This window comes from Myxine glutinosa, chromosome 2 (genome assembly GCF_964187855.1).
Source record: "Myxine glutinosa chromosome 2, kmMyxGlut1.1, whole genome shotgun sequence".
Classification (NCBI taxonomy): domain Eukaryota; kingdom Metazoa; phylum Chordata; class Myxini; order Myxiniformes; family Myxinidae; genus Myxine; species Myxine glutinosa.
In genome coordinates, this window is record NC_136262.1 from 240,887,404 (window position 1) to 240,909,145 (window position 21,742).

At 44.9% G+C, this 21,742-nt stretch overlaps 1 protein-coding gene across 8 annotated transcripts in view; it reads right to left on the reverse strand.

Annotated features, from left to right (window-relative positions):
* Positions 1–2,035: 2,035 nt before the first annotated feature.
* The window catches only part of UVSSA (UV stimulated scaffold protein A), a 143,098-nt gene continuing 123,391 nt past the window's right edge, over positions 2,036–21,742 (reverse strand). For 6 of the 8 annotated variants that reach the window (XM_068106027.2, XM_078772384.1, XM_068106028.2 and 3 more), the window contains one exon: positions 2,036–2,679. In XM_068106027.2, coding sequence (XP_067962128.2) covers positions 2,586–2,679 — 94 coding nt within the window. In that variant the 3' untranslated portion in view covers positions 2,036–2,585. Of the gene's footprint in view, positions 2,680–15,642; positions 15,710–21,742 lie in introns of all 8 variants that reach the window. The other 2 variants (XM_078772386.1, XM_078772383.1) reach the window with 1 other exon arrangement.

The following is a 21,742-nucleotide window of genomic DNA, read 5'->3' on the forward strand; positions in this document are numbered from 1 at the left end:
CGAGCATGTAGTCCATACGTTCGGACGGGTGCGTATCGCCGAGCTCAGGAAGGTCGAGCAGGCGTCGTGCGTGTTCAGCCGGGGAGAGGGCGAAAGCGCCCAGAAGAGGTGCCTTGATGGCATCGTACTTGCCGTCAGCGGGCGGGCTCTGGAGGAGGCTCAGGCAGCGGGCGGCGGTCACGGAGCCGAGCGCGGCGACCACGTAATGGTATTTAGTGGTGTCCTCCGTAATGCCACGCAGGGCGAACTGGGAGTCCGCCTGAGCGAACCAGACGGCGGCATGTGCTTCCCAGAAAGTGGGCAATTTGAGGGACACTGCCGTGTCCATCGCGTGTCGTAAACTCGGGGTCACCAGTGAAGGAGCAGCGCTTCTGCTTGAGACGGACGAAGTGACGGACAAGACACAAACTCGTCCGAGAAGATGTTTAATGTATAATCAACTCGGGAACTCTAAAAGCGGGTTCGCATACATATAATCCAAGCCAAAAAGCATACGTCAGAACCAAAGCCACGCCTCTCAGGCGAGGCACGCTTTGGTGGTCATGTGACCGACAGGTGCAAGCAATTATAACCTCGGCGCCGCGGTTTGTCCGCCGGTTACGTCACCGGCTGGGGCAAGGAGATTATGTTGCTGGTCTCGAGTTTTGGGGGACCCATGGGTCGCTACAGTGTCATCTTTTAATGACCACCAACTAATGCTAGCAGACGGGACCACAAGGTTTAACATCCATCCAATGGACGGGCACACACACTGATGTACGCCCTGCCTACAAAATACCAGGGCGATGGCTTATGGCCAGGTGGAGACTCGAAGCCAATCAAGACCACTCAAAGATCTACTAAGTTATCAAGAGTACCAACAACAATTTGGATTTTTAAAATATTACATTGATCCGAAGCTCTTATAGTCTCACAGGGTGTTGCAGAGGTAGTGCACTTACCTTTGAGTTGCCTAGCCTGGGTTCGAATCCCGACCCGACTATAAACTGAACAGATTTGACGTTTTCAGGTAGGAAGATGAATCAAAAGTGCGCCAGCCTTCGGACAGACCTGAAGCTGGGTGTCCTGTCTGCTAGCATTAGTTGCTGGATGTAATAGACCGCATGGAGTCTTTCACCAAGAGTGAAGTGCAAGAGTGCACACCTGAGCTCCTCACCACATACAAGGCTTTCATCCACAGTTCAATGGAATACTGCTCTCCCCTCTGGGCTGGTGCTCCTGCCTCACACCTAGCTCGTCTTCACGCTGTTGAAACCAAAGCGTTCAGAATCATTGGAATCTCCCACGATGAAGCTAACTCCAAGGGCCTCTCACTCACTCACCGCAGGCAGGTTGGTGGTCTTTCCGTCTTCTACCGACTCCTCTCTGGCCTTGCCCCCCCAGCTCTCTCTGGGCTCTGTCCCCCAAATATTCCTACAGGTCGCACAAGATCTGCCTGCAACCCTCTTATGGTTAAACTGCCAAAATCAAGACTCTCTGCTCACCTTCACTCCTCTTTTCTCCCACCTCTGGAACAAACTCCCTCACTCTCTTCAATCCCACTCCTCCCTCCAGGTCTTTAAAACAGCTGTTCACCACCATCTCTTATCTTCCCCCATCCAAAACCTTGATCTTTTCTATCCCTGCTAATTTCACCCCAATTCCACTTTTTTGAAATACCAACTTCTGTCCTGGAAGTCCTTGGTGTCCTTGTGTTTTATACTTCTCCCACCCCCCCCCCCCCCTTCCCATGCCTCCTCCCCCCAAGCCCTCTCCCTCCCACACATCTCCCTGCTCTTAAATGTTGTGTGCTCTCAAGTGTTTGTGTGCTTCCCCTTCTCTTGTCTTCCGCTCCCTCTTTTTATATATTTTGTTTGTCTGGTTGATTTGTTTGTGAAGTAAATGTCAGCTCTTTCACGAGCCTCGATTCAGTATACAAAAAAAAAGAAAAAAAAGTAGGTGAGTTATTGCCAACACTCTGAAGTGCCATGTGGAATTGATCCTGGGACAGGCACACACACTCAGGGGTTCACAGGAAATATTAAAAAGCCTGAAATTTTTACCGTGTGCATTTTATTCCAAAAGGACAGCATTCGTCTCATTTACCATGATGCCAGCTCTCCTGACTTCTGAGGGAGCTTGTGCACAAATAATTTCTGATCATTTTGCAATTTACACAAAAGTTAAAAGTATGCGTTTCAGCTTGATGGAATCAAATAGCATTTCTTGCATATTTAAAGCACTAAAGTTTACTTGGAAGACTGCAAAGCAGGAAATGGATAAACACATTTCATTCCTGAACTAATTCCCACTTTGATTTTTTTTTTTGTAAGATCAGAAAGTGCGTAAACACGTTTCATTATTGAAGAACCAATTCCCATTGAAATCAAGTATAACTGGGGTGGTAATTTTTATAAAACGAGCACCAACATTATTACTCGTGCAGATCATTCCTAAAAACTCTGCCTGCATCTGCAGCTCCCAATTCTGAGCAAAACTTAGGCGAAAACTGCATCCTGACCAAAAAGAGTGTCCATACGGAGACAGGGACTCTCAAGCCTCAAATCCGCGTTTTCCACCACTTCACATGTTGTTGTCCGATGACGTCAGTTCAACGCGTAGTTGAATTGGTTCATGAACTTGTTGTGCTTCTTGCGATCAATAAGGGTCAAAGCATCAGAGACCCTCCGCATGGAGTTCCTGTGGATGGAACGGACGACATGGATTACATCTAACCGTGGAATACATATGTATAGACATAATTACTTCCCAACCCTCTTTCTTGCACGTAATACTGTATTTTGTCGCTCCTTTCCCTGTTCGTTCATCCCCTTGCTCATTGTTGCCCCGCTTCCAGGTAACACCCTGCGTCACTTGCTCTTTCATGAGCCGCGATCGTGTAGAAGAGAAATAAGGAAAATCACCAAAGGTGGACGCATCTGACGGTGAGAAGTTCGTCGAGGACATCTCTAACAGCGTCAATGCGCATTACCCCCTCCCTCCCCCCCCAGGCCACTTCTTAAAGCACGAGTGCCCCCTTCACCCCGACCGGCATCGATTTTCCTTATCACGACCCTTAAATTTGGCGCCATTATTCTGCCGTGCGCCATCATATGAGAGAAGCCAGCAGTGAAGCAGGTGGGATGCAAGCGCACCATCTCTCTAACACTGCGCAGCACAAGCCGTGGAACTGAAGCCTTCATTCTGGGAATCCGTGTCGAACACGATCTTCTTTTTTTAAAGACCACAATTATTCCCACTTTATTGTAGGATTTGCCAGGGAAGATTTTTGGTCGAAGTCTTTCACTGAATGGCCAGGCCTGACGCTCGACTACGTAGTTAGGGCGGGAATTTGGAATTTGTTCTGAGTGCTGGCGATAACTCACGAACTCTTCACGAAGGACACTGTGGGATCCAACGTCCAGCAACTAATGCCGGAAGACTGGATGCCCAGTTTAACGTCCATCCAAGGGACGGCACACACACTGATGAATGACCCTACCGATGAAACTCCAGGATGACAGTTTATAGCTGGGTCGGGATTCAAACCCAGACTGGACAGCTTAGAGGCAAGTGTGCGTACCTCTCGGACCAAGGGCATCCTGGCAGCTCCCGCATCGAAGACAATTAACAATACTAACTCTACATAGCGAACCTCAACAAAAACTCGCACACGAGGCAACGGTGAATTTAAAAAAATTTAAAAAAAATTGTATATACAAAAGCATTCTCGAACGCAATTTTTTTTCAAATTACTCAATCGCACCTGAGCGTTAAACCGGTCAATATATGCGGTGGAAAAAGGTCTTCAGAATTAGAGAGTCAATACAAAGCACATGACATTGTGTAATATATATATATATATATATATATATATACTAGATCTAGAACAATGCGACTGTGTCGCCAATATGCCTCCGCATAGTCCCACAACAGGTAGATGCCATCACTCTGCATATGTATGGGTAGGGGATCACGTTTGTGAAGTTTCGTGTTGATCGGATAAGGTTCGTTTTTCTATCCAAGATGGCTGCCAAACCAAATGACCTATGACATCATTTTCAAACTATACGCAACAGTGCTGTTAGATGATATTTGTAAAATTTCGCATCAATAGGGTGAGCGGTTTCAGAGATATAATTATTTAATATTTTCCTTCAATGCAATATGGCTGCGAAACCATGTGACCTATGATGTCATAAATTTAATATTTCAATACAAATGGGTCATAGATCATGTGCATGCAATTTCAGATTTTTAGGATAAGGAATTCGATTAAAACATTTTTGGCTGGTATACCACTTCACCGATTATGTCATCATTATCATGCTTTTGTTCCTCATTGGGAGTACTTGACAATGTGCCAAGTTTGAAATTTTTCCATTCAGCGGTTTCCGAGAAATAATTTTTTAATTATTTGCTTTTAATCCAAGATGGCTGCCATACCACGTGATCTATGATGTCACAATTATCATATAAACATTCGGCATGGGTGTCACTCCTACCCTGAAAGGTTCATCTCAATCAGACTTATGGTTGCTGAGAAAAACGAGGTTTAGCCCGTACGGACGGACGGACGACGGACCGGACAACCCGAAAACATAATGCCTCCAGCGACTTTGTCGGCGGAGGCATAAAAACGAACACGCTCAGAAGTGAACGCCAAATGAGACAGAACAACACATGGTGCAAACACCCAGAAATGTACGATGAGCGGAGCAAAAAATAATAATAATAATAATAATAATAATAAAGGACCGGAGATGACACGAGGGTCGATATGCACCACTTGTCCTTGAATCGTGAGGAACATTGCTCCACGAGACACTGAGGGGTCTACTGTCAACGTTTAATTGCTGATAAGGCGGAGAGCAATCAGAATGCGCAACTTGCTCCCTTTCTGGCCAAATGTCACAGCTGGTCAAAAGGACCGGGTAGAAGGCGAGCCGTCAGGTGCTGTCCATGGGGTTGGTTTGGGATAAAGGTGTGCGGTGCACTACATAGGTCTTGGTGAAGGCTGCGACGGTGGAACAGGAGACCACGTCATTGGAAAGTAATTATAGGTTGGGAACAGCAAGGTCAAATGAAATTACAATGGCCGCGGGCGGGGACAATTGAACAGCACTGGAAGTAAAGATAGCAAAGACATAAGATGTGAATTTTTCCAAGGACAGAAATGGTCACATTGAAAGGCCACGAAGAATCGATTTCTCAAATCCCCGAAAGGAAGGAGGCAAACGTGGAGGGCCTGCGGGTTAGTGCTGATAAACCGCTGCTAAGAGCTGCTTGGGAGCTCCTTCGGGGTGGCGTCTCCTCGGAGGGCGAAAACGTCACAGAACCCTCGTGGGAGGCATAGGGGGGGTCTTCATTCGGTCGACGTGTTTATGTCTCAATGTCAAAACGGTGATTGTAAAGAATAAACACACAGCCAATGTACGTCCTCGTCAGATTTTAGCCCCAAAGCGGATCTCAATTTGGGACACCCAATTCGATTCAGGATGTCTTTCCTGGGAATGACGCATGACGAGGAGGTGAAGGTGGAGGAGGTAAACGTGGACTGTTGATCACCATGCTGCTGGTACCCAAAACACGCAGCACTTAAGGTACGTGAAAACAGAATGGGCTGGACGAATTTTTATCCTCAAGATTCAAATGCCACCCTGGAAAAATGGAAACGGAAATGATGAAGAATCTAGACGGAAACGGAAATGATGAAGAATCTGAACAAAGACGGAAACGGAAATGATGACGAATCTGAACAAAGACGGAAACGGAAATGATGAAGAATCTGAACAAAGCCGGAAACGGAAATGATGAAGAATCTGAACACAGAGGGAAACGGAGAAAATGAAGAATCTGAACAAAGACGGAAATGTGGAAGAATCTGAACAAAGATGGAAACAGAAATGTGGAAGAATCTGAACAAAGAGGGAAACGGAAATGATGAAGAATCTAAACAAAGACGGAAACGGAAATGATGAAGAATCTGAACAAAGACGGAAACGGAAATGATGAAGAATCGGAACAAAGACGGAAACGGAAATGATGAAGAATCTGAACAAAGACGGAAACGGAAATGATGAAGAATCTGAACAAAGAGGGAAACGGAGAAAATGAAGAATCTGAACAAAGATGGAAACGGAAATGATGAAGAATCTGAACAAAGACAGAAACAGAAATGATGAAGAATCTGAACAGGAGGGAAATGGAAATGATGAAGACTCTGACCAAACACGGAAGCAGAATGGTGAAGAACCTGAACAAAGACGGAAACGAAAATGATGAAGAATCTGAACAAAGACGGAAACGGAAATGATGAAGAATCTGAACAAAGACGGAAACGGAAATGATGAAGAATCTGAACAAACATGGAAACGATGAAGAATCTGAACAAAGAGGGAAACGGAGATGATGAAGAATCTGAACAAGGAGGGAAACGGAAATGATGAAGAATCTGAACAAAGACGGAAATGGAAATGATGAAGAATCTGAACAAAGACAGAAACGGAAATGATGAAGAATCTGAACAAAGAGGGAAACGGAAATGATGAAGAATCTGAACAAACACGGAAACGATGAAGAATCTGAACAAAGAGGGAAACGGAGATGATGAAGAATCTGAACAAAGAGGGAAACGGAAATGATGAAGAATCTGAACAAAGACGGAAATGGAAATGCTGAAGAATCTGAACAAAGACGTAAACGGAAATGGTGAAGAATCTGAAGAAAGACGGAAACGGAAATGATGAAGAATCTGAACAAAGAGGGAAATGGAAATGATGAAGAATCTGAACAAAGAGGGAAACGGAAATGATGAAGAATTTGAACAAAGACGGAAACGGAAATGATGACGAATCTGAACAAAGACGGAACCGGAAATGATGAAGAATCTGAACAAAGCCGGAAACGGAAACGATGAAGAATCTGAACACAGAGGGAAACGGAGAAAATGAAGAATCTGAACAAAGACGGAAATGTGGAAGAATCTGAACAAAGATGGAAACAGAAATGTGGAAGCATCTGAACAAAGAGGGAAACGGAAATGATGAAGAATCTAAACAAAGACGGAAACGGAAATGATGAAGAATCTGAACAAAGAAGGAAACGGAAATGATGAAGAATCGGAACAAAGACGGAAACGGAAATGATGAAGAATCTGAACAAAGACGGAAACGGAAATGATGAAGAATCTGAACAAAGAGGGAAACGGAGAAAATGAAGAATCTGAACAAAGATGGAAACGGAAATGATGAAGAATCTGAACAAAGACAGAAACAGAAATGATGAAGAATCTGAACAGGAGGGAAATGGAAATGATGAAGACTCTGACCAAACACGGAAGCAGAAATGGTGAAGAACCTGAACAAAGACGGAAACGAAAATGATGAAGAATCTGAACAAAGACGGAAACGGAAATGATGAAGAATCTGAACAAAGACGGAAACGGAAATGGTGAAGAATCTGAACAAACACGGAAACGATGAAGAATCTGAACAAAGAGGGAAACGGAGATGATGAAGAATCTGAACAAGGAGGGAAACGGAAATGATGAAGAATCTGAACAAAGACGGAAATGGAAATGATGAAGAATCTGAACAAAGACAGAAACGGAAATGATGAAGAATCTGAACAAAGAGGGAAACGGAAATGATGAAGAATCTGAACAAACACGGAAACGATGAAGAATCTGAACAAAGAGGGAAACGGAGATGATGAAGAATCTGAACAAACACGGAAACGATGAAGAATCTGAACAAAGAGGGAAACGGAGATGATGAAGAATCTGAACAAAGAGGGAAACGGAAATGATGAAGAATCTGAACAAACACGGAAACGATGAAGAATCTGAACAAAGAGGGAAACGGAGATGATGAAGAATCTGAACAAAGAGGGAAACGGAAATGATGAAGAATCTGAACAAAGACGGAAATGGAAATGCTGAAGAATCTGAACAAAGACGTAAACGGAAATGGTGAAGAATCTGAAGAAAGACGGAAACGGAAATGATGAAGAATCTGAACAAAGACGTAAATGGAAATGGTGAAGAATCCGAACAATGAGGGAAACGGAAATGATGAAGAATCTGAACAAAGACGGAAACGGAAATGATGAAGAATCTGAACAAAGAGGGAAACGGAAATGATTAAGAATTTGAACAAGGACGGAAACGATGAAGAATCTGAACAAAGACGGAAAAGGAAATGATGAAGAATCTGAACAAAGACGGAAACGATGAAGAATTTGAACAAAGACAGAAACGGAAATGATGAAGAACCTGAACAAGGATGGAAACGGAAATGATGAAGAATCTGAACAAAGAGGGAAACGGAAATGATGAAGAATCTGAACAAAGACGTAAACGGAAATGATGAAGAATCTGAACAAAGAGGGAAACGGAAATGATGAAGAATCTGAACAAAGAGGGAAACGGAAATGATGAAGAACCTGAACAAAGAGGGAAACGGAAATGATGAAGAATCTGAACAAAGAGGGAAACGGAAATGATGAAGAATCTGAACAAAGACAGAAACGGAAATGATGAAGAATCTGAACAAAGAGGGAAACGGAAATGATGAAGAATCTGAACAAAGAGGGAAACGGAAATGATGAAGAATCTGAACATACAATGAATGCTCACTTTGATAAACTTTTATTCCCAAAACAACCAACTTGTAGGTGGCAAGGCAAACAAAGCGCCTGGCTAAAGTTACTCTCGGTAGTTGGTATGCAACTGTTGGGTTTTTTGGGGGGTATTTTTGTTCAACAAATTAGTATGATCCGGCAGGGTGGCTCAGAGGTATGCACACTCTCCACTAAGCTGTCTAGCCTGGGTTTGAATCCTGACTAAAGCTATAAACTGTCATCCTGGTGATTCAATGTGTGTGGCATTCCTGAAATGGACGTTAAACTGGGCATCGCATCTGCCGCCATTAGTTGGTGCACATTAAAGATCCCACAGTCTCCTTTGCGAAGAGTAGGTGAACTATCGCTGGAACCATGAACAAATTACAAATTCCTGCACGAACCTTAAAAGTTCCTGTATGAACTGGCCTGGCCAGCCAGTTCATGAAAGACTTGGGCCAAGTTTCTCCCGGTCAACCCACCAACATGGCGATAACTGCGGCAGTTAAATAAGTTAAATAAGACGGTTCAACAAATTAGCAATGAGACGTGTCAAAGGCTCAAGTGGGGGTCCGACGGGACCCATGCAAAGTTCCAGTTAAACTGTGAACGTTTAGGTTTGCCGGTACATAGAGCCTTCTGTACAAGAATCCAAATGGCCAAAAAACAAATGCAGGTAATGGAAACTCCTCTGCTGTGCCCTGCTCGGCCTTTTGCACAAATTTGCGGCACGGTGATGGTAGGCTCCTCTCCCTCCCCCCCCCCCCCCCTCCCCGAGCTCCCCCGTTAGCGGCTCCGTGTGCGCCCGGTGCCCATCTGATAAGGGTAATGACAGTCACAGGCGGTTCAATAACCGCTGCAGGCTGCACGCTTCCCGATCAATGGCTTCTCCCTTCTTGGGAACGCGTGGGCCTTTGCCTCCTCGGTAACCCCTTCACTCAGCCTGATGCACACTTCTGCCTCCATACTACACCCCATTACTCTTCCTAACACAGCTTCACAGAGAAGGCCGTGTTCTGCGCTACTCCATAAAGCCTGCGCTCCTCCGTGACCCTCCAGCGTGCTCCGGCAGCTGATGAGCATGAAGTGCCATGGGCACGTACCTGTCCATGCGAGTGAACGTGATCGCACCAGGCTCAGTACGAATGATTCAGGATAGGGAGTGAAAAAAATATATATATATATGAAGGGACAGGACTTTACTGAAGTTAGTACTACAATGACGTCAGTTGATAGGCGGGGTCAAAGTGAAGAAGAAATACAAAGGTGCGCTTGCTCACAGAACAATGTTGGATATATTGAAAAATATTTATTATATAATTTTGTGCGATGTCCAAAAAAAAAACGACCGTCTATTGGCACCGTTTTTACAAGATGTCACTGTTGGATAATTCAGAAATTAATCGATACACATTTTGTCTTGAGTTTTACTTTTACACCAAATTGGAAATATTGTCGATTTGAGCTGGACACCAAACCACCGAGCCTGTGTACATTGCTTGAACTAAGGTGGAAAACACTTCATTCCAACATCATCATTTGCAGACAGGGAAGTTGTGATCATGTGGACCGTGGTGGGAGGAAGGCAGAGGTCAAGGATCTCTAATGGCCAATATTTTGGTTGCTGTAAGAAAGTAGAGGTTAAAACAGATTGGCCAAACTGTTTAGTATTTTAGATAACACTTACTCTAGTTTTGTGCGCATTACCTGGTTGCAAGTTGAGAGAAGGGAGAACTTCAAAATAAAAAAACTCACAAAATTTACCCACAATATATACAACTAAAACAACACTTGGTAATGCGCGCACCTCCACCAGGCTGAACAGTTTATGTTTTGCATCCCACTGAAAGGCCGGATCTGCATCCGGACATTAACAAACATCTAGTCGGCTTGTTCTCATCACTGAACCAACTCATACACCACGTTTTGTCATAACCCGTCCACAACCTTTTGAAATATGCCATACGGTGTATCATTTTTGGCCCAATTTCTCAATTGTGAAGAATCACTTTTAAAATCCTCGCATCTGGATATTCACCAGAATCTAATCAATTCATTCGTCCTTGTCACACACAGAACCTGTCCACCAAGTTTTGTACGAATCAGTCCACAATGTTTTGAAATACCATCTTCTACACTGTTTTTGGCGCAATTTCTCAATTGTGAAGAATCACTTTTAAAATCCAAGTATCTGGATATTCACCACAATCTAAGCAATTCGTCCTTGTTACACCCAACCTGTCCACCAAGTTTCGTATGAATCCCTCCATAACCATTTGAGATATCCTGCTCACAGGCAGACATGCAAACAAACAGAGGTGCAAACATAGCCTCTGTCTATCTTTGGTGGCAGAGGTAATACGATTTTCATCCACTTGTCATTTTTTTTGTCCCATTTATAAACATATTCCCTTTGCCGATGTCTGAAGGGACCAGGGGTTGGGGGCGGGGGGGGAGGGTTTCATAATTAATCGTTCTGTATGTCAGTGAGTGTATGTGAGTCTGTATATAGATCAACTTTAATATAGATCACTCATGCCCAGATTTAATGTTAAAAATTATATATGCAGTCGGACCCCGACATTAGCGGGGGATACGTTCCTGGAAAATGCTGCGAATGTCGAATCCGCAAATGTGGGGGCATTGTTTCAATGGGAAAGGAGGGGATAGGAGGTTCCTGGCGGTTTGTGATTCATGAGGGAAAATAAAAAATCCCGTGAAAAACCACGAATACGCCCGCGAAAAACCACAAATACACAAAGCACAAGGCCACAAATGTCGAAGCAGGTTAGAAACAAAAAGGGAATGTAAAGAATATGGAACAACCCAGACTCTTTCTAGAAACTGGCCGTCCGACCAAACTGAGCAACCGGGCAAGGACTTTGATCAGGGAGGTGACCAATAACCCAATGACCACTCTGACAGAACTACAGAGTTCCTTGGTTGAGATGGGAGAACCTGCAGAAGGACAACACTCTCTGCAGAACTTCATAAATCTAGGCTTTATGGGAGAGTGGCCAGATGGAAGCCACTCCTGAGAAAAAGCACATGACAACATGCCTGGAGTTGGCAAAAAGGCACGTGAAAGACTCAGAGCATGAGGCAAACGATTGTGTGGTCTGACGAGATGGAAACTGAACATTTTAGCCTGAAGTGCTACGTCTGGTGGAAACCGAGGACACCTCATCACCCATCTAACGCCATCCCAACCGTAAAGCATGGTGGTAGAAGCATCATCATGCTATGGGGATGCTTTTCAGAGACAGGGAGATGGGAGACTTATAAGGATAGAGGGAACAATGAATGGAGCCAAATACAGGCAAATACCTGAGGAGAACCTGCTTCAGAGTGCAAAAGACCTTAGACTGTGGCGAAGATTTATGCTCCAACAGGACAATGACACCAATCATGCAGCCAAAGCACCACTGGAATGGCTTCAGAGCAAGAATGTGAAAGTCCTTGAGTGGCCCAGCCAAAGCCCAGACTTTTTTTATCACATTGATAACCTGCTGAAAGGATTGAAAATTGCTGTTCACCGACGTTCCCCATCCAACTTGACTGTGCATGAGCAAATCGGCAAGGAAGAATGGCAGAAACTCCCCAAATCCAGATGTGCAAAGCTGATACAGACATACCCAAGAATACTCTAAGCTGTAATCGCTGCCAAAGGCACTTCTATGAGGTATTGACTCAGGAGGTTGAATACTCATGTAAATTAGATATTTCTGCATTTCAGTTTTTATTACTTTGTAAAAAATTCTAAAATAAAAATTCCACTCTGACATTATGGGGTGTTATATGTAGATCAGTGACAAAAAGAAATGGAAATTTCACCCATTTTAAATGCAGGCTGTAACAACAAAATGTGATAAAAGTCAAGGGGCGTGAATAGTTTCCGAAGGCACTGTACAGGCATTTCCCTATTTACGTCATATATGCATTACTGGAAAAGTTTAAATAGAAAAAATGTCAATCCAACTTCAAAATCCCAAAATCAAAATTGACAATGTTTTAAAGAGGGAATGCATTCCCGACAGAAAAGAAAAATTGAATGCAAATTTTTCAAATAGTAAATGATTTAAAATATTATTGCAATAAAATACTCCACACTATACACCTTTTTCCTATGGAGCACAAGGTTGCAAATAGCTACTTAATTGACTAAGCGTGTGGCAGTACTGCTGATGCAGTGCCCTTGTATGTAGGTTAGAACAGGAATTTGGAATTTTGCCAGGATGCCAGGGATAGCTCCCCTACGCTTCGTAAAGGACACAGCGAAGAGATCTTTAATGTCCACCAACTAATTCCGGCAGATGTGACGCCCAGTTTAACATCCATCTGAGCGACCACATGCACATTGATTAATTACCCTGCCTTTGAAACACCGGGGTGGTGATGGTTGCGATTCGAACCCAGGCTAGGCAGCTTAGAGCGGATGTGCGTACCCTCTCGGCCATCCTGCTGTCGTGTGGATTAGTCAGACACAGAGGCTCAGGTTGTCTGCCCCTTCCTCCATGTATGACCACTCCATAAGAAGACATGCTGGCTTCTTCTTTGCACTTATTCCTGGTGATGGCGTTGGTGTTGATGTTGTAAAAGAAGTTGAGGATGTTTATACAACAACAACACAACAGGCATTTTAAGGCCATTTTCCCTGCAAGAGCGGGGGTTAGCCTTGCGGTCCCCATGACAATCTTCTCCATTTTGCCCTGTTTTATGCATCTCTCCTTGTTAACCCCCTTGCCCGCATTTCTTCTTCCACCATCTTTAGCCAAGTCTTTCTCGGTCTTCCCCGTCCTCTACTTCCTTCTACATTAATTTCCATCACTCTTCTCAACCAGTCACTTTCATCCTTCCTCAACACATGACCAAACCATCTCAACCTGTTCTCTTCACAGCATCAATCACAGGCTCTATTCCCATCATCTTTCGCAATTCATCATTTGTCTTCCTCTCTCTCAACGATACTCCGCACATCCATCGAACCATTCGCATTTCCACCCTTTCCAGCCTTCGTTGCTGCTCTACGTTCATTACCCATGTCTCGCTCCCATACATCATAACACTTCTCACACATGCAGCATACACCTTTCCCTTAAGCTTCAGCGACACTCTCCTCCTCATCAGCACGCCACTCAGTTCCCGAAACTTCTTCCATGCACATCTCACTCGAGCAACCGTTGCCGAGTCTGATCCACCTTCTCCATTCAGCATGTCTCCGAGGTAGCAAAATGTTTTCACACCTTCCAGCTTCATGCCGTCTCCAAGATCCAACTCAACATTTCCTCCATCTGCAGCTCCCTCTGTGCACACCTTACATTTGAATGTAGCTGCCACACTGGTAAATGACCCTCTCAGACCACTACATTTTAGATGAACCCACTCAGCGCACATTGTACATTGAATGGAGTTCACTCCGACACCCTTCCTGCACACAGCACACGGCCACTTCCCAGTTCTTTCCACCTCACCACATGCTTTACCACTTGCCATCACCTTCGTCTTTCCGATATTCACCTTCAGACCTTTTGTCTCCATACATTCCTTCCACTTGTTCATCTTTTCCTTCAGTCCATCCATACTTTCCGCAATCAACACCAGATCATCTGCATACAACAACTCCCACAGTAAACCCTCCTTTACGTTCTGAGCCAGCACCTCCATCACAGCTACAAATAGTAGTGGACTTAGTACCGACCCCTGATGCACTCCTACCTTCACCTCAAACTCACCACTGTTCCCATCCTTCGTCCTTACAGCTGTGCACACTCTTTTGTACATTGCCATCACTACTCTGATCAACCAGTCCTCCACTCCTAACTTCCTCAATGCCCATGTCAATACTTTGCGTGGAACCCTATCGAATGCTTTCTCCAGATCAACAAACCCAAAAAACTACTTCCTCCTCTTCTCCATATACTTCTCCTGCAACTGCCTCACAATGAAAAGCGCATCTGTCGTTCCTCTTCCTGGCATAAATCCAAACTGCATTTCGTCGATCTTCACTTTCTTCCTTATCCTCCTCTCCAACACCCTTTCCAATACCTTCATTCCATGCTCCAATAACTTTATCGCTCGGTACGAGCCACACTCCAGAGGGTCACCTTTCCCCTTGTATAGAGGGACGAGGGTACTCAGTTCCCAATCCACTGGAATGCGGCCTTCTTTCACCACCAGATTACAGATCTGTCATTCTCTTCACACCCCAACTTCCTGCTGCCTTCAACATATCTCCCACAACTCCCGTCGGCCCCTATAAGTTGAGGATGTTTATGCTGTCGGTTAATCAACTTGAGATCACCTGGTGTTGGCCTAAAGTTTATGGCGGCGGGCTTGGGATCTGAAGGTCCTGAGTTCGAATCCCGTTGAATTAACGCCAGATGGGGTTGACTCAGCCTGTCATCCTTCCAAAGTCGGCAAAATGAGTACCAGATAACTGGTTATAGAGAGGCATTGCATCAGCACCAGATGAGCCCACAGAAAAATGATGCAACCAGCAGCCAGATGGCTACACACAAACCACCCACCATCAGCTTGAGGCCTTTCAACCTTCTGGAAGAAGCTAAAGCGAGTCCTGTGCACTGCTTTCTTCTTTTTTAATCAAGCATTGCTTTGCAGTCACTGAAAACATTTTCCAATTCTCTCTTGAGCCCGCAGTTCACTTGGCCCGTTGCTTTGCTTATTCTATTCCTCCTGTTATGTTAATTGTTCTTTTAATTTTTACATCCTAAATTTAATTTATTTTGCCTTCCTAACTGGGGATTTCCCCACAGAGAACCGAGCTGCAGTCGCCACGCCCACTGCCCCTGCCACAGGAGCCTTCGCGGCAATCCTGCAGCCTAACTTGTCCTGCTGCTTAATTATTTACGTTGCACTCAATAAAGTTACACTTTGGGGACATTCCTTAAACTTTTCTTCACTCAATATAATTGTCCAAACAGGGGGGAAAAAAACAAGTTTAATGCTTTGGCAAATTCACATTTTCTTGTGCAAGTATGGAGAAGGAGAGAGCATAGTCTCGATAAAAGTAAATACACTTACCATAGTTGAAAGAATCGCTAATTTCTTAGATTTCACTCCAGATTGACACTTCATTAGTTCACGAGCTCTGATCCACAAATACGAAGACAGATTTTGATTATATACTTTAAATACTTTGTGAGAGGCCATCGTGGAAAATCACACAATATAATGCATATAATCGCTCCAAGCTCCTATTTTGAAAATTATACCACCTACAAAAGCGATTTGCATCTATACAGTGATTCATAGGTATGAAGATCAGGCATTTTGTGATACGAGTGAGGAAAATGAAAAAAAAAATTGGAGCACTTTATCATACAGAAACCGTTACGGCCTGTTCCAAGACGAGGCATTTTTGAGCAGACCAAAATAATATGGAGGCGTAAGACCCCTGCGAGGAACGCAGCCATCTTGTTAAGGCATCTTTTGTTTTTTTGTATAATGATGAACACCCTCTTAATTATCTTCAAAAAGGGTGTTCAAATTTACCCAAACACCCAGTTTTCATTCATGCACTCCCGTGGAGTTCCGTTAGTATGCATGCAAAGTTTTGGGCCACAAGGTTGCATGTTTTTTAAGTTATGGAGGAGACACACTGATTGACTGACACTCACTCTCTTTTATTACTCTAGAAGACTGGCAAAGATATCCGGTGTTGACAGGAATATTAAGAGAGGGGTGGGAGAGAGAGAGGAGGGGAAGCAGAGAGGGAGGGGAGAAGGAGATTGAGGGGGTAGGGATGAGGAGAGCGAGGGGATGGGGATGAGGAGATTGAGGGGAAGGGGAGCGGAGGAGGGGGGGGGGAAGAGGGATGGGAGGGGGAGACAGAGGTTTGGGGAGAGGGGCAGAGAGGGAGAAGGGTGAGGGAAAGATGGAGAGGGGTGAGGGAGAAAAGGGTGGGGAAGAGAGAGGAAGGAGTGGGGGAGAGAGAGAAAGGGATGGTAGGTGGGGGGAGAGAGGGGTGAGGAAGAGAGAGAGAAGGGTGGGGGAGTGAGAGAGTGGTGAGGCAAAGAGAGAGGGGGTGCGGGGTGGGCAATTGGTGTAGTTTATGGGCCTTCAACTCTGCTATTAGTATTCTCAACTTCTCTTCAATCTCAGATGCAACTCAACGAAGGAGTTGGTGGCCTAGTTATCACTTGGTGTCTGGCTACACATGGCAGTTTAAAAGGACAGACTAATAACAGTTAACCAACTACAGACTTAGCATTTAATATGGAATATTTTTTTTATTCTCGACTTGGGTTTACTTTCTGAACTCAGTATGTCAATCTGGTGAGTTTCTTTTACGCTTCGGTGATTTCTTTGTCAAAAGAACCATGTCACTGATTGTCTTTCGCAGCAAGAAGTCAATAACAGGATAATATCACAGGTGGCGTGACAAAATGTAAGGACAGGTACATTTGACGATTGGCTTCACAATCAGGTATATAAGGGTTGTTGCGTTCTGTATTAGTGGAAAACAACTGCTGCACGTCTACAAAGGTTATTGCCGCTTCCTCTGGAGATGGTCCGTCAACTCGACAATGCTGTTTGTCATGGAGTGTTGGCTTTACGAAATTCTGGCATGAAACAGCATGATATTGCTTGGCAGTAGGGCATCACTCAAGGTCAGGTGTCAAATATCCTGAAACGAAATGCTCAGAGGGGTGTCCCTACTCCAATACCGAGGCCAGGACGTCCCCGCAGAATCACAAGGAGAGATGATCGCCAGCTGCACCGGTTAGTCTGCAATGGCCGTACCAAGTCAGCTAATCGGCTTAGGGCTGAGTGGTAGCAACTGACAAATGTGCCTGTATCCAGAAGGCTAGTCAACCAACGACTGGTTCAAGCAGGCTATCGTGCCGGGCGTCCCTTGAGAAAGCCACGCCTGACCAGACAACACAGCCAGCGCCGATTGCAGTGGGCCAGAGAGCACCGTCAATGGCAGCCAGGACACTGGAATCACGTGACCTTCAGTGACGAGCCTAGATTTCTGGACTATCGTCAAGATGGCCGCATCAGAGTGCACAGACATGTGCATGAAGCCTACACCGAAGATTGTATAGTGCCAAGAGTCCAAGCTGGAGGTGGTGGGGTGACAGTTTGTGCTGCTTTTCATGCAGGGAGCAAAACTGACCTGGTTGTTCTGAATGGAAACCTGAACCAGTTCAAGTACAGGGCCATTCTGGAAGAAACATTGCTTCCATTTGCTCGTGCAGCCTTTCGAGGAAACTTTGTCTTCCAAGATGACAATGCACGGCCTCATCGTGCTCGCATGATCCAACACTTTCTTGTTGACTGTGGTGTCGAGCATATGGAGTGGCCTGCCATGTCCCCGGATATGAATCCGATAGAGAACTTGTGGGCAGAATTAACGCGTCAAATCGACAACTTGGACCAGCAGCTGACCTCTGTGCGTGAATTGCAGCAGGCTATTGTCACTGCATGGCAAGCGATTCCTGTCCAAACCTTGGCAAATCTCGTGAACAGCATGCCTCGACGTGTGCATGCTCTCCTGAATGCTCGTGGGGGTTACACGAAGTACTGAACTGTAATTTTACTGTCCGTAATCCCAGTCATAATTTAACTTTTGTTTTTGTTGAAATTTTTTTTGGCTCATGTGTAAAAGAAAGAGATACTTCTGGAAAACGTACAGAAGTTTAACACAGTAATGTCCATGAATTGAGTTCGATATCAGTTTACATCACTTTCAAGGATCAATTTATTTGCTTCGAAATGTCAAATGTGGTTTTTGTTTCTTTTAAAGGTCACATTAACAAAATCTAGAATAATTTCAACATAATTCCAATGAACTTTTGATTCTAAGTCATCTTGAAAAGTAAGTTCACCCCCACAAAAAAAATATTCCATATTAAATGCCAAGTCTGTAGATGGTATTGTTATGAATTAGTGGTAGAGGAATATCTAGATGCAGGTAGGTCTGCATAGGAAGGTGCTCGACTGTCGTGATAGGGAATCTAGATGTAATAAGTTCTGCAGCCCGAATGTCGGATTAAGCTTGTATCTTTGTCCCCGCCACAAGGGGGCGGGGCATGCTAATTAGTACAGGGACTATGGGTAAAATTCCCTTGTGTGTCGTTCCCTCGGTGAGCATCCCAGTATCCCTTATGGCAATACATCCCGTAGACATTAGATAGGCCCATTAGCGCACCACACATTAAATAATTTCCCCACCGCAACAATGACTTTGGAAGAACCAACAAGCAATAGCCACGCCCAGGAGAACGTGTGATTGGTTGGGGTAAGAAGCTGGCCACTGATTGGTGAAAGGAAGGTGGAAGGAAGCGGCACACTGATTGGCCACCAACCGTTGACACCTCGGCCAATCAGTGCGGAAGGCGCGAACATTCGGCCAATCAGTGCGGAAGGCGCAAAACGACTACTTCGAAGCAGGTCGCTGGTTGGAGGACAAGCGCCGGTGACGTCAGAAGGCGCGAAAGACCACAAAGAAACGAGGCACTGGTTGGGGGAGAGAAAGGGCTGACGTCACACCGCGAGTGACAAAACGACTCGCTCGCCGGCATTTTGCCCTCTTCACTGGCTCTTGGCTGTCTCTTCGCAGGCTCTTGGTTGTCTCTTCGCGGGCTCTTGGCTGTCTCTTCGCGGGATCTTGGCTGTCTCTTCGCGGGCTCTTGGCTGTCTCTTCGCGGGCTCTTGGCTGTCTCTTCGCGGGCTCTTGGCTGTCTCTTCGCGGGCTCTTGGCTGTCTCTTCGCGGGCTCTTGGGTGTCTCTTCGCGGGCTCTTGGATGTCTCTTTGCGGACTCTTGGCTGTCTCTTCGTGGGCTCTTGGCTGTCTCTTTGCTGGCTGGCTCTTCGCTCTCTCTCTTCCCTCGCTTCTCTTCCCTTGGCCTCTTGCTCCTGACTGTCCTTTTGCGCTGGGCCTTCCCTTGCTTCGGACCTGGTGGAGGAACGAGCAGTTCGAAAGATGGTGGAGAGAAGGAACGCTGTCGATTCTCTGCCTTGCGTTGGTGTGTGAACGACGAACGACGAGCGGGGCCTGCGTTGTAGCGCTGACGAGCGGGCGCGCCGAGGGTCGCTCCGCGCCAAGGACTGGGCAGTTCGCGCCAACCGGAGCTGCGTCGGACGACGCGCTCGAGCACTGACCCGACACCACACTGCCAGACACAGATAAGCTCGCATTCACAAATACACGACGAGACATTTATTTTATTCATTCTCCCTTTGTCTCGTATTTGAAATCTGTGTGGGGACGTCCCAATTTAGAATTAGTTCTTCCGTTGCGTTTCCTTTGTATCGGGTTCCGTAAAATAAACCTGTTTATTTTTGTACATTTTACCCCTGTGATCGCTTGAGTTCATTTCCTACAGGATCGGACCTGCCGGTGAGATCGCTACAGGTAAGAGCTCGCCGCTTCTTCCTCTTCCTTCTTCCTCTTCCTTCTAGTCAAATCCATCATTGAATAAACGCCTCCATTAAAGTTCATTTGGCCATCCGTGATCTCACGATATTAACAGAGGGCAATCGCGCGACAGTATTCATAGAATACATATCCTGCACAGTCAACTTGGTGCAAACCAACTGTTCGATTTTTGAACGTTTTTTTCTTTGATCCAATATGGCTGCCAGACCACGTGAGCGATGACATCATAAAATTATATTCTCTAATATAATTGTTGCGTAGATCACGCTCAATAAATTTCAAACTGATCAGACTAAGCGTTGTCCCTGTCGAATTATGACGTCATCGTTAACAACACCTATTCCCCATGTGGAGTTCTTTACAATGAGCCATGTTTCAATTTTTTCCATGGAGCGGTTTCGGAGATATAGAGGTGTAATGCTTTTCCAAGATGACGTCAGTACCACGTGACCTATGACATCATATTTATGAATAAAAAAACTTATACAGGCGGAGGCACTCCTATGGTAAAACTTCATGTTCATCGGACTAACAGTTGCAGAGGAATTTTTTTTTTTCATACTGATCAGATCAAGCGTTGTACTTGTCGAATTATGACGTCATAATGGAGGCACATATGACATCATCATTAACATATCTTATTCCCCATGGGGTGTACTTGACAATGAGCTATGTTTCAATTTTTTCCATTAAACGGTTTGGGAGATATAGGGGTGTAACGTTTTTCCAAGATGGCGTCCGTACCACATGACCTACACTACCGGTCAAAAGTTTTAGAACACCTCAATTTTTCCAGTTTTTATTGAAATTTACGCAGTTTAATGTCCAGTGAATAACCTGAAATGGTACAAAGGTAAGCAGTAAACTGTGCGAGGTTAAAAAAAAAGTTTAGGTTAGCAAAAACGGGAAAATAATGTAAATTGCACAGTTATATTGTAAAAAAAGGCCTTCTTCAGGGAACAAGTAATGGGTTAACAACTTACAGCTATTCTGCAGCAATGTAAGTAAATTAAGCCTTGAAAGTTGATGCAAACAATTCCTACAGGTGTCCCAACCTCTGCTCCTTACTTGATTACAAACCCCCTGTCTGTATAAAAGCAGTATTGGAACAGAACGTTATTACACCCTCTGAAGCATTATTTGGAAAATATTGAACTGCAGAATGAAAATGAATGATCGTTTTAAGGCCATTTTCCCCGCTAGAGCGGGGGTTAGCCTTGCGGGCCCCATGACAATCATGGTCCCCTGTTTTGAGGCAATGTTTTTATGGCCGGATGCCCTTCCTGACGCCAACCCATGGTCGCCTCTTACGATGCGCAGGGATACGGTGTACCTATTCTAAATCGGGTACACACCGCACCGCACCGCAATATTGCACTGCAGGAAGTAGTATATTGGAAACTGGAGGAAACTCTGACAGGAAGAGGTCCGACAGACCCAAAGCCACAACAGAATCAGAAGACAAGTTTCTGAGGGTCAACAGCTTGCGTGATAGGCGGCTCACAGGACAACAGCTTCAAGCACAGCTTAACACTGGTCGAAGTAAGCAGGTCTCAGTTTCAACTGTGAAGAGAAGACTTCGAGCTGCACGTTTGACAGATCGTGTGGCAGTAAGAAAGCCATTGCTAAGATGGCAAAATAAGAAAAAGAGGTTTGCCTGGGCCATGAAGCACTGCCAGTGGACTACTGAAGACTGGAAGGTCTTATGAACCGATGAATCAAAATTTGAAAACTTTG